We start from the raw sequence: 14,137 nt of genomic DNA on the forward strand, positions 1-14,137 counted from the left end.
ACAAAGAAGCTTCATTCTCAGACACACAGGCATGCACCAAAAGGAAAAAAAAAACAAAAAAGCTTCCCAGGACAAATTATATTAAACAGCTATCCTGAGCTCTGTTTTCTAAGCACGTGGTCCTCTTACTACTTTCTCAATGTGAAGGTGTTCAAGGTCAATGTTTCAGGTTACTTATTAGACTGGCTGTCAAATCAAAAATATAATTTAGTGAATGAACACACAAGTGTCTATGCTTTATACCCGTTTATTGTAACCCTAACGCTATCCAGACATTCATCTGAACATGACACTTTAAGCCAAGCGATTTCATTGTTCATCCTCTTGGGCTCTTGTCAGGCTCAAAGACTCAAAAGGCTAAAAGACCCTAGACAGCAGTGGAGCTCTGCTTCAGTATTCTGGAGATATAAAGCTCCATCACCTCAGATGATTTCACAAATACATCAAATTCACACATTCCTGTATAATAAATGACATGGCATTGAGACTGGCCCTTAGGTTACCAAAATAAGAGTCATGAAGGGTGGTCTGTAAATGTCCTGCACATTATCAAGGCTACACTACACCCTTACACTTTATCAGATGCCTTCCACATTGCACTGGTGCACCTAAATTCATCAAAACAAAGCCAGACATGCTGTGGACTGTTAATGCATCTCCATACTTTGCCATATACAGACAAAAGCTATTCATTAACCAAATGCAAAATTATCCATTACTACCAACACTACTGTCTCTTATTACAAAAGAAATTTGACATGCAGCCAATAATGCCATTTTCTCCAACATATTTCTGCCTCCCTGCCTCATTTACAATAGACAGGGGAACGTTCCTGGTTTTGTACTATACGGTCTGGCTCTTTCGGGATTGTACGTGTCCCCATTTCTGAGGTCATGATGCCAAATAGTGCATTACCAGCACCAGAAGACAACTAAAACAACCTGTTCTCTCTGGAGAGTCTACTGTGGAGCAATACTGCCATCTGCAGACACCAATATGGAGCAAGAGCAAAGCGAAGACATTACCTCCTCATTACGTCATTCATTTAGTAAGATGAGGACGGAAAACGCGTCAAACAACTGATTACGTCATTGGGGACACAGCTAAAAGCAAGAGAGAACAACTAAGAGGGACAGTACAAAACTGTGATAAGAAGAGAGCCATTTCTTTCTCTGAACTGCACAGTTCAACATATGCACAAGGTATCTTCTAATCCCACTTTCTATACCACTATCTGATACACATTCATCTTGCTGACTCTCATTTGTTAAATCACTCCATCATCCAGTAGCTGGTAGTATTCCGACAGCTGGAATTGAGATCTCACCATTCCTCTTTCTCCGATATTGATCTGGCTCATTCTCCCACCTGTGCTTAGAAAGTACCAACCTCTCTATACCTCAGCACTTCTTAGCAATGCCATACATCAAATACAACTATCTGCCTGTGTATGGCAGATGTTTATTTGGACTATTTGTTAACATGATAGAGAGCATAGGTATATGAGGACCAGGGTTAAAATTGCCATAGGAGTACTGGAGATTTTTATCTAGCTTGTGTCCTGATCTGGGTAAAAAATAGTTGAATAACACGCATTTGGTGAACAGCAGACGCTTGGTGAGAAAACATAAGATTAAACCAAACGGTGTCAATTTAATGGTGAAATATTGTTAGATATTAAATATTGTTCAGCTTCTAACTTTGCTCCATCTGTCAGAAGATTGTTTTTCCCCATGAGGTTTTGTTTACTATCCGCTATCTGTCTAAAACCCATTAATAAAACCCATTTATTTGACCATGTGATTCAATTTTAAACTCACTCCAATTAAAATCATTCATCCATATTAATCTAACAAGACCACTCGTCAGTGTGTTTTGAATTATTTAAAGTGGATGTTTTTCTGCAGCCAGTTACCTCTACCCTAACAAAATCCAATCACAAAACAAGATCAATACTAATACTTATTTTATAACTCAAAATAACTATGAATAAACAATAATCCGAGACTTATTTTAAAATCAGAGGTTTACAATTTCTGCATATTTCTCTTATAGTTTTGTTACCACCACTACTACTAACACTCTACATGCACCCTGATCAACCTGATCTATGTTTCCAACACAATATTACATTACAATCAATATTACATTAATTGATCTCTCCAAGGAGTAGCTTGGAGCTAGGAGTAGCAAAATGTTTAATAATTGTAAATCCTAATGGTCCTAACCACATTAATGGTTAAAACGTAGGTTCTCAGAACAAAAACTAATGTTAAATATTCTGTTAATTGCTTTTTGATTGAAAAAACAAAACAGAATCCTTAATGAGAAAACAGGTTCCATCATTTCCACATCTCCCTTCCTCTCCAGACTTGTTTTCGTTCATTCCCTAAATCCATTTCCTTTCCTTTCATCTAGCAGCTGTCTTCTAGACACCCTGCTTTTCTCTCTCCCTCTCCACTTATCCTCTTGTGTTTGCCATGGAGTAAACTTGGCCAGAGCTGGGCCCATACTCTTAATGTAGCTCTGCAAACGGTGGTGGTGGAGTGTGAAATCTCTTCAGCTCCATTCAAGAGTGACAGAACTTTCATGAGAGCCCAGGGACATGACCAGCACACACACACACAAACACACAACCAAGAGCACAAAACATTCTCCACAAATCTGAGATATATGGGTAAGGATCTGAGCATAGTACACAAACCTATGTATACAGATATAGAGCATAAAGTTTATTGTAATAAATGATGTGTATGTACATTATATTCATATAAGACATATATGGATGTCTTGGGCTGTATGTGGTTTAACACTCACTGAGACAGGAGCGTTTTGCTGCAGCACTTGCTCCCCCACTGCACAAGTTCCCACCACGATGAACCACCTCCAACTCCAGATTTGTCCTGACCGAGAGTGAACAAACGAGATGAAAGACAAAGAGATGGCATAAAATGCAAACCTGTGGGAAAATCCAGGCCTATGCACTTTGTGTTGTAAGTGGCACATTTTTTGTTTCGATTGATTTCTATGCAATGAATGAATGACATAAGACATTGCCACAGATTAACAAAATGCACCATTAAAATGCAGCAAACTCCAGAATTATCAGGTCTGTTTGAGTATTTTGCTTTGCTTCCATATTCAATCATTCTTGACTGTGAGAGTGACAGAAATAGAAAAAGAAAGCAGGACATTTCCCACAGACGCAAACGTACAACTTCACCTGGCTGCCACTGATAACGAGGTGACAGTGAGATGGTGGAATTTTCCACTGCACAGTTCAGCCAATGAGGAAAAAGAGGACACAAAACTGGGGACCAGAATAGAAGGAGGGAGGGAGGATAGCAGTTTGGGGGAAGGAGGTCTGAGTACACTAGCTATCACTGGGGAGAATAAGGATTGGGTTTCAATAAAAAATAAATAAATAAATACTGCCTACAGCACGTCAGATTCTTGAATGAAAATGCTGACAAACGGGCACTGGGAGATTCTGCAGTCATATGAAATTCACAGAGAAACTGAAGCACCAATGGAGTGGACATTTACTAGCAAATGATGCGCCTAGATCAGTTAGCAGAAATATGTAAATATGTAAGGTTTGGTTTAGCCAAGCACCTTTCCCTGTATGTTTAACAAGCGTACCTGCTTAAGAATTAGAGTTCAAATTCCAGAAACATAGGAAGCCATAAATTGCACCCTTTTTTAATTCTCAACTGCTGAGCTGAACATGGACTGAATTCTGACTCCAGTCAAAAAAAGGCATCCAGCAACTGCATAAATGAATGCATAAACCTATAATGTCTATTTATATCTGCTCACCTGGCCACTGAGTACATGAAGAGGAAGTCATTATCAGGTGAGCCAGGGTTCTTGCCGTAGTCCATGTACTTCTTCTGCGTGGCGTTCTTTATGTCTTTAATCACAGACTCCATCTCTTTAGTCAGGTTAGACTCCGTCTGAAAGGCAAATATTGGCAAATCGATATTTAATTAAAAGGACACTGTTGCTACTGTGAGAGGGGTTTAAAGAGCTTAGTGTAAGGAATATTACAATAAAGGTCAAACATACTGTAATGGTGGTAATAATGGTTCTCAAAACACACCATGATGAGTTACTAAATTAGTGAAACTGTGAACAGTTACATAACGGTCATGGCTCCAGACACTCACAAATCTGTTATTCCATCCAGCCTGGGAGTGTGGTTATGATGGAAGTGCTCACACTCGATGGATACATGGGGAGGGTAGAAACAGTCTAATGAGTGCTAGTTTGAGAGGTATCTGCCTTACACTGGTGCTTACGGGAAAGATGGTCAACTGTTCCTGCAGCTCCTCCACCTCTTTCACTAGTGTTGCCAAGTTCTTGTTGCTGGGTGTATGCCAGGCGCCCGCCTCTGTACCACGCCCCGGCTTGCAGGGCAGGACACTGTTAGCAAACTGGCGACACAGTGGGCACGTGAACTCGCCTTTATCCACCGAGAAACCCTGCAATACCTGGTCATTCTGACCCAGACATAAAGATGAAATGAAAACACAGAAAGCCTGGAAAAGAACATCCTGTGCATACATCATATTAGACTAGGAGTCAAAGGTCAAACACTGAAAGAAACAGGCTATTTTTGGATCATTTTAAATACAAGTAAACAGCTTCTTTGAATTGTTTATGGAAAAATAGATCAAAATATTTAAATCTGCCCAACTCTATAAGCCAGGACAGCAGACACTGATAAATCATTTTCTCGTTCTTGATGTCACTCTTCACCCTGTCTGCTCACATTAGGGCTTATTAAAGCAAAGAGTGATGTCGTATTGTGCCCATTATCATAAACGTCACAAGAGTGAGTGATGGAGCGAGCACTTCTGAAATATCAATTTGAGAAAAGTCATTTTGATGGATGACCTACTAATGATGTGTCAGATCTTTGAGAAGGGCTCATCCTCGTGCTCTGCCTCTCGGCAAGCTAATAAGGTGGGGGGGGGGGTGGCTGGAGTAAACACTTACAGTGCAGACTACTGTGCAGCGAATTTAACCTTATAATCATTGATTCACTTCAAACACAAAGCACTGGAGTGAAAACAACCAGCTGCATTGTATATTAGACATTTGTGTGCAGTAATAAGTACATGTCCTAACAAAACAGAACAATAATAGATAAGCAGATTTTAAAGGAGCTCTATAAAAAGAATTGGTATTGACTCGTCATATTAAAAACAAGCAACACACCAACTAATCCGGTTCAGAGAACACACTCCTGGTGAACAACCATCACTTCAGCAATGCTCCTAAAACTACAAGAGCCCACTGAAATGCCAAATATTCTCAAAGACCAGTTTTGGAAAATGATTAATCAAATCCTTAAGTTTAGTGACAGCAGCAGTGTGTGAAAATGAATGCTTAGTATAGCAACATTGCTCTCCTGCTGATGGCCTGAGTATGTAAGATCACAATATGAGCCTGGGAAAAGTGCTTTCGAGGATCAATTGATCACGTAGATAATTGGGTACTGAGAGAAATTGCTAAAATTCAATGGATGACCAGACGGCCAAATGGCCATGACGGTTAAATTCACTTCTAATCCACTATATAGCTCAATATTATGCCTCTCTCTCCCACAGACACACACACAATTCCTCTTACTGATTGCTTCTTATGATTGAGCAGCTGATAATCTGCAAAATACTTACATGCATTTATTTATTTTTTTTAATCTTACCCGTAGAGACTCCATGTAGGACTTGTGACAGTCTATATGCAGTGTGTGCCCACAAGTTTGTACATACACACCACCATCCCAGCCAATGGACACAGACTGCAGACAGGAACTCTGGTGAGAGAATTAATATGAACCTTTAACTACTGAGTATTTAAGGATAATGCATTACACAGTAGCAAGAGACTCGCACTGAAACATCTGAACAAAACGTAAATCTATCATCTGTTCCTTGCACACTCACTTAAACAATAAAATCCATTTCATTTCACAGTTCATTACAGAAAACAAAATAAAACACAAGATTACCTAGCTTACTTACATACATCACACTATTTAACAAATGAGTATTTATATTAACAGTTTAAACAGGATTACTGATCTCTCAAAAATATTTTTCGAGTTTCGAATTCTTTATTAACACCATGTTTTCTCTGTGACGTCCAGAAATGCAACATAATATATACTGACTTACATTTCATCCAAGAGCAATTGAGGGTAAAGGGCCTTGCTCAAGGGCCCAGCATCCTTGCATGGTGGACCTTGCATTCAAACTTACAACCTTCCGATCAGTAGTCCAACACTATAACCACTAAGCTACCACATCCCTTGTACATCACATAACAAACTTAAGATATAATAATCTATGCCAGATTTACAAGTTAAGCTAATTCAGAGTCTCAAAATTGTCTGAATACTTAATCAGCTTGAGCAAATTGATTAGTTTGAGATAACTGTGTGCTCCAGGTTAGACTGGGAAGGGCAGATAAATCAAAAAAGAGCATTAAAAAACAGCAAGGTTATCAGCAAATCAGCAACTGGTTAATGCAAATGGTATGGCAATCTGGGGGGCCAAATGATTGTTTAATGTTACAAAGAGATACTATGTTCAGAAAATTAAGACTTGCACAAGATTTAACTTCATTGGTGTTAAACATGATATCCAAGATTTCATTCATTTAAGGGCTTGAAATAAGCGTTTTTGATTTTCTAAAGAAACTTGTCTAAAGCTCCACTTCAGTCAGACCAAGACATGTAGATATATAGTTTTTAATTCAAATACGATTTCTACGGTTATTGTTGATTAAGTCAGCTCCTGAACAGATCTGGAACACATTAAGATCAGAAAAATGTGTCATCGTGTCAAGCAATCCAATTCGGAAATCTCTGTACTATGAACTGGAATGGTTAACCAAGTATTTGAAAAGCCGTACACAAGACTAGCGTTCGTATCTTGAAAGTAACCTTGTGTCCTGTGGCAGAATCAGGAACAATGTACATCATGCACAATGTAAATCATGTACATACCTCTTTAAAGTAACGCTGCATGAGTGCCAGTCTAACATCGCTAACCGCCCCACACGTGTCCTCAGGGAAGATCCTCTCGTCATCACTTGTAGGGAGCCGCTTTGCCTGATCGCTACAGCAACGGTGCCCTAATACTGAAACCAGACACACACATGCACAGACATTACATGAATAACAACTCTATGTTAATTGACTTTAGCATTACCATTTATAGAAGGCATCATTTCATTTGCATACTGTAATGAAGTACCACGTCAATGTCAAAACTGTGACCGCCATCACACAGTCTGAACAGCAGCAGCATTTTCATACATTCTCCTCATTCATATCGCACTGTAAATGACCAACCAAGTTAACAGGTGGGACAAAAATAACGTTGCTAATGATCTCTCTGTAATGTCCATTACCCACCTGTTTTGCTTTGACACATCAAGTCTTGCTATGTGAATACCACAGGACACAGTTTTGACCTTGACGCTGTGCATTTCACACATGTGTACAAACCGTACATCATTTTGCGGTGGTAATTACTAACAAAACAAACTATTTGTTTTCGTGACACTGAATGAGAGATTCCTGTGTCCACATCAGCATGGCAGGAATTACTCTACAGAAGCTGGAGTCTGCTCGAGGATCAACACGTGTGATGAATGAAGCAATTAAAATGCTGCTGTCTAAGTGGTGTCATTAAAAGAAGTGGTGCAATGTGCCCAGGCTCAGGTGCTGCAAATAAATGGGTCTGTTTATTAGACACTATAACTGCACTGTGCTGCGCAGCAGAAAGAGATTACAGACTGCCTATAAAATGCTTCACTTGTTGAAAGGAATCTGTAATTCTACAGATTAAATTTAGTAGAGGGGCTGATATTTGACACCAGAATGAACAGGAAGTGAAATGTAAGAAAAGATAAATCATAAGCAATACATGTATGGTGCGTTTGTTCACCTGAGGATGCCTGTAGTAGCACCACCAGTCCCGTGGGTCTGTCATCAGTCGAGGGGCCGCTCTGGCCGCATATTACACAGTCATAGAGAACCTCGGAGTCAAGAGGCTCGGCTGAGCTCACATCCATAGCTGCCTCCACTTCAGGACATTCTACGAGCAAACGAACAAAGGCGATCAAAACAGAGACCAAGTTCATACTTTTATCCAGCAACAGTGAAGTGGTAGACAAATCCATACACTTAAAAAAATAAATATATTAAAACAGGCAAACAAGGATGGACAGTGGCTTGATCATGAGTGGTTTCTAAATGGACCACATGGCTTTTGTCGTTCATAAAGAGAGTGAAATAACAACCCCATTAAGGATAAAAGCCAAGGCGATGAAACAATGGGAAAAGGAAAAGGAGTTCATTTATTTTGCATCTGATTCTAAAACCCCACAGTGATTAAAATGGTAGCAGGCAGCTGTGTGGCACTGCTCAAATGGTGTGTGAAATACAGCACAGCCACCAGTGCCCAGAAAGGAATTGGACGAACTCCAGCAATCAGAAATTCACACCACTGTTCATTTAGATCAATTGTGAATTTGCCAGGAGCAAACAAACAGCACCAATGAAAGCAGGAGAGAGAATAGGGACTAAAATTGAATCACTGAACATGAGTTACAAGAGAGGTAGACTGGTAGTAGTTAATTAGCTAAATTATGAGGATGTCATTGCTTCTCTGCCCTCTCTTGCTTAAATTGACAGATGGTGGAAGTTTGGCCAGCCATGTATAAACAAAAGAACATTAGACGTAATGTAGTGGAGAAAAGCTCTGTTATCTGGACAATCTTTGAAGCTGCCTAACAGACTACTGTTTGAGAAGGTCAGCTGTTTTTCGTCATTAAAGCATACTGTGCACAACATGGTGCAGACTACTGAAAACAAACAGGCTTGATATATTGTTAAGAATCTGATAAAAACACAGTCAAGCACAGAGGTCTGTCCATGCACATTATTATACTGCTCTGTTATAACTGTTATAACACAGAGTATTAGACGTCTGTAAAACACGTCGAAGATTAACGATAAATGGATACAATGAGATGGGTCATTATAATAAATAAAATAAATGAAAATTGTTTGTGTTGGTCAGGTATCCACAAATGTTTGGCCATAGAGTGCATCATAGTAGTCCTAGTAGTATAAGTCCTTGATGTACAATCCCTCTTTTCTATGATAAATACAGACCAATATTAAAATGTTTATCAGCAAACACAAATCTGAGCAAAATTTCAGCAAACCGTTCACAAATATATTCGAATGTGAGCATTTATATAATTTCTCCATCTAATGGAGAAACAAGTTGTACACCTTTCACCATATCACAATAGCAAGCAATACCATCGTTATATATTGTGTTTTCATCCAGAACAGCACTGTAGCCTTTTTGTGAATACTGTTCAACTTGTGTATGCATCCTTCACATCTCGTACTTTCCACTATTTCCATGACCTCCATCTCTGAAGATTAATTACTTTTCAAAATGTTAGAGTGTGTTCAATTCAATTATAACATAGGGCAACAAATGCCAGTGTGTTTGGATTGATTTATCGCTTTAGGGGGCAAGACAGCTGGGAAAAAAAATGTTTTGTTTGGAAGTCAATGTGACAGTGTGGGCCTGGGGCAATCTCACAAAAAGCCATTTCTGAAGGCGCACAAACACACATTCACGTGTGCGCACACACACACACACACACACACAGCAGAACAAGCCTTATCAAAAGACCAAATGTGCAGATTCAGAGAACATTGGATTATTCTAATTCATGCAGAGCACTGTACACGATCATAACAATGAAGAAAATAAATTCTCTTAACAGCATACTGTGTGTTTTGGGTGGGGGTCGGCATGAAAAATGTTTCATTACATCATTTGAAGATCATCTTTTGAGACTTTTGGCAAAAATGCCAAAACATACCAAAGCAGATCTGAGATATAATTTTTTTTAAAAAAGCCCAGCAATGAAATATATGAAAGCTTGAAGTAAAATTTCTGAAGGTGAATGCAATCGTCAGCTCACGTTTCTCTTCGCTTCATCTCTCAGATAAAGAGAGAAGAACAACCGCTGTTGCACAGAGTGTGTAAAGATCATTTGTACAGATGTGCTTGATCAAGTCACCTTGGTAAATTTCCATCCTCAAATATTGATTTTCAGTGACCTTTTCTGTCAGTCTGGTGGAGGAAAAGCTGTTTGAGTAGCTAGTTTTCATTCCAGTAGGATAGAAAGCACATACACCTAGTGGGTCAATGTCAGACCGTGCACCAGCGAGAGGATACTAAAGGCAATTTTTCACATAAATTTGACCGTCAGTTAAACACTTGCCATTTGCTGCTATTGGTGGAAATCAAATCAAGCAAATGTATTTAAACAGAATGCAAATAAATAACAAAAAACAAAAAAAAAAACTGTTCAGTTCAACAAACAGATCTACCAGAGAGAAGAAACAGAATGTTCTCTTGATAAACCAATTAATGCACAAATGTATGCAAGTATTAACAGCCACTCCACATGTTTATGCTGTACCGTGTGATTTCACTCATCAAATAATGATCAAACCCACAAAGAGCAGGATTGTACAGTACACCAAGTCACCAGGGCAGGAAATGAGACACGCTGGATACGATCATATGAGGATCAGGGAAAGCATAAAGCCCATCTTCCTAGTTAAAGAACAACCACCTGCATCACTTCACAGTCTTGGAAATTCTCCACGTGCAATTTTACAAATAGAAAATAAGCCCAGATTTGCATAAGAGTGGTAATTAACCATGCATGTCATGACATCATATCTGTTGCTGTGATATATACTCTGTACTTCCTATACCATTATGCAGTTATATTTAGGGCTGCTAGGTGATGAAACCCAACATTATTCATCCCTTAACAACACCACATGAGGTCAGTCCCTCTGTGTCTACAGTACTGTTAGCACTCTGATCTGCTGTGCCCTCAACCAAAGAGCTGTTTCCCCCGAGAAAAAGACACACACAGTCACAAACACGCTAACTAGGCCTGGGAAGCTATAGTAAGTGTCACCTTGCTAGCTTACCCTACCCCACCCCCAATGAAGCACTTTCCTTCAAGGACTTCCTGCAAGTTTATGGTGTCTGCGCATATATCTATCTATCTATCTATCTATCTATCTATCTATCTATCTATCTATATATATATATATATATATATATATATATATATATATATATATATATATATATACATATACACACACATACACACACGATTGTTACTGTGGAGCAAGATGGGAACAGTGTTCATTCAAATTTAGGTCAAGCAGACTGAAATAATCCATCATTCATATATAACTTAAGAAGGGCATGTTTTTCAACTGGACACTCGGACTGACTTTCAAAGCACCAATTCTAGAGTAATTACTATGCTTACCAACATCCATGGCTGTCTCCATGAAGCTTTTCTGCCTGGAGGCAAATTCAGCCAGTAGCTTCTGCTGTCTCTCCCTGGCCCGCTGCCGCCTGAGACAGTGCAGAAGAGAAAATGTGAGAGGAGTCAATAAAACGTACATCAATAAAACATCAAACAATAAACCCAAATAAAGTGTCTAATTTTAAAGGCAGCAATGACGAGATCAGCTGTAACACTGTACAGCAGATACAGATTGCAGATATACATTTTTCTTGATTGCTGTCTGCTTGACAGGGCATGATATGCATTTGCCTCCCATCATTAGCCCTCCTCCTAGTTGAAAAGCTGCTAATCATGCTCAATGAGAGATATCTAAACGTCAGTGTACCTCTACTGTCTACATTCTCAGGCAGCCAAACAGAGTAGCTTAATAAAAGGACATAAAGTAGTGCAGACAGGAACGACACACTTCACTTCCCACCACTGACAGCGTCAGGGACAAAGACGTGACACTGAAAAATGCATGGTCCAATGCCATGCCCAAGCATTGTTCCCATGGTAACCATCAGCTAAAGTGTAGGTGTGTAATTTGTCTTGACTTACAGGTGGCACCTTCCCCATAATAACAGGTGCTAATGGAAGCCTTATAGGCTGTTCCATCACCTTTAGAAAGGGAAAATCAGACAGAGCTTCTATCCACTAAAATCTAGCAGATCAATCGAAGATAGGGATGAGAACAGTAGAGCAACAGCATCATGGAGAATAAATGGTGCAATTATTACCACATTTCTACCACAACCATGAAGTCTGACACATGCATACCAAGGGCCTGTACAAACGGAGATGACAGTATGCCAAGAAGAGGAAAACTAATAATTACACTAATAAATTATAGCAAGAATATTCCAGCACAGACAATGTGACATATCAAGCTACATGCCTGGAACTAACATTAAAAACAGCAATTTCAAACTCAAACACACAGACTCATACACCTTAATATACACTGATACACACTCACCTCTCCTCTTTATCCATGCACTTCTTGTCTCCTGGACTGTTCTTTTTAGGAGGCACAGGTGGACACACTTTGCCACAAATCTCTTGCAGGCATCTCTTGCTATGTCTGCTGCGTGATGCTGCTTTGGCCAGGATCCTCTCGATGGCAGTGATGCCATCTCCATGTGTATGGTGTGCTGGCTCAGCCTCCTCCAGCCAGCTCGGAGTCAGTGAGTTCTGCTTGGCTGACAGTTTCTGGTGCAGTTTAACCAGCAGGGACAGCATGCTCTCACGTATCTCTAGGATCTCAGTAACCATCTGTGGAGGAGAGCCTGGGGGAAGCCAGCGTGAAGACGACTTTGGCCGCACAGCCTGGTTCGCTTCGTGGTTATTGCGGTTTATTATCTCCTGGAACTTCCTCCTGCGCTCTGCCACCAGACTGAACAACTGAGCCTCACGCAAGTTCTGATGGAGAGACAAACAGTGCAAACATGAGATGACAGAAAAAAAAATAGACATATTCCTTCACCTGAAAATAATGTTTAAAAGAGCAGGCCAGAGGTAAAAACAGCAAGCATGATGCTTTTCTTTTTAGGTACCATCATGAGTTGGTTAAAGTAGCTGCCCAGATTATTTACAGAAGAATAACAATGAGAAAATACTTCTCAAAAAATCAGGAATGGGTTATATGCTAACAAATCCATTATCCTACATTTTAAAGGTATGGGCCAATTGCATGTGAAAATATTAACCATGCTGAATATGGTTACCCTTCTTATCAAAGGAGACCATCAATTAGATAATCATGTCTACAGAATCAAGCCTAAACTGACAGATTAGAGAAATAAATAAATAAATAAATAAATAAATAAATAAATAAATAAATAAATAAAAACATTCCTTAAGCATTGCTAGTGTGCTTGAAAACTGCTGGAAATGGCGCACGTCAAAAAAAAACTACCAGGCATGCATATATATAACTAGGTGAATATGCATCACAGACACTAAAAGAGGATATGGACACAAATATTTGATCAAGGAATAAATAGTCAATCTGGATTAGGTGCATACTGTATTGCTGGATAGAAAAGTGCTTAGTCATACTCATCCCTTACTCTCTTCACTCTGTACACTCTGAATCAAACTCTGTTTGCACCCCACTGAGAGTCACAGGAGGTAATGTCCTATCATATGTCCTGTCCTAAATCTCTTAGCAGGTACCAGAGTCTGGAAAAAATGACCCCCTACCCCGCATTAAATCCAACAGTGCTAATGTGTTATATATATATATATATATATATATATATATATATAAACAAAAAAAACATGGTCAGTCCCTTGACTGCAGGTTACACCTGCAACACGTCACAAATCCCTCAGAAACATATCCATCAATCTCGCATGCCAAAAAACTGTGCTCAACATTAAACATGTAATTAGTTTGCCACACTGCAAAGGCATCAGCCATGAAACTTCAGAAGGCAACCACACAAGCACTGACAACATTTCACAATTACACAAAGGCAGAACACAGACACTGCAGAAACACAGTGCACATGACAAGTCCTGCAGCTCCAACACATCATTAGACATAATGTAATAAACCACATGCATGTTTATTACACCATTTAGTAATAAACCCTTTTAAAGGAGACGAGGAACATCGTTAAAAAAAAATGTGACGGAAACATCATATATCACATCACTGAATGCTCAGTCTTTGCATCCAGAGAGATCAAGCCTGCA

At 39.4% G+C, this 14,137-nt stretch overlaps 1 protein-coding gene across 2 annotated transcripts in view; it reads right to left on the reverse strand.

The window, feature by feature from the left end:
* The window catches only part of ubr3 (ubiquitin protein ligase E3 component n-recognin 3), a 50,593-nt gene that overhangs the window by 18,348 nt on the left and 18,108 nt on the right, over positions 1 to 14,137 (reverse strand). The window contains exons 23-30 of one of the 2 annotated variants that reach the window (XM_058392475.1): positions 12,414 to 12,856; positions 11,414 to 11,502; positions 7,966 to 8,115; positions 7,020 to 7,153; positions 5,715 to 5,825; positions 4,303 to 4,503; positions 3,821 to 3,957; positions 2,819 to 2,904 (exon numbers count right to left, since the gene is read on the reverse strand). In XM_058392475.1, coding sequence (XP_058248458.1) covers positions 2,819 to 2,904; positions 3,821 to 3,957; positions 4,303 to 4,503; positions 5,715 to 5,825; positions 7,020 to 7,153; positions 7,966 to 8,115; positions 11,414 to 11,502; positions 12,414 to 12,856 — 1,351 coding nt within the window. Of the gene's footprint in view, positions 1 to 2,818; positions 2,905 to 3,820; positions 3,958 to 4,290; positions 4,504 to 5,714; positions 5,826 to 7,019; positions 7,154 to 7,965; positions 8,116 to 11,413; positions 11,503 to 12,413; positions 12,857 to 14,137 lie in introns of both variants that reach the window. The other variant, XM_058392474.1, reaches the window with a different exon arrangement.

Source organism: Hemibagrus wyckioides, linkage group LG06 (assembly GCF_019097595.1).
Source record: "Hemibagrus wyckioides isolate EC202008001 linkage group LG06, SWU_Hwy_1.0, whole genome shotgun sequence".
Classification (NCBI taxonomy): Eukaryota; Metazoa; Chordata; class Actinopteri; order Siluriformes; family Bagridae; genus Hemibagrus; species Hemibagrus wyckioides.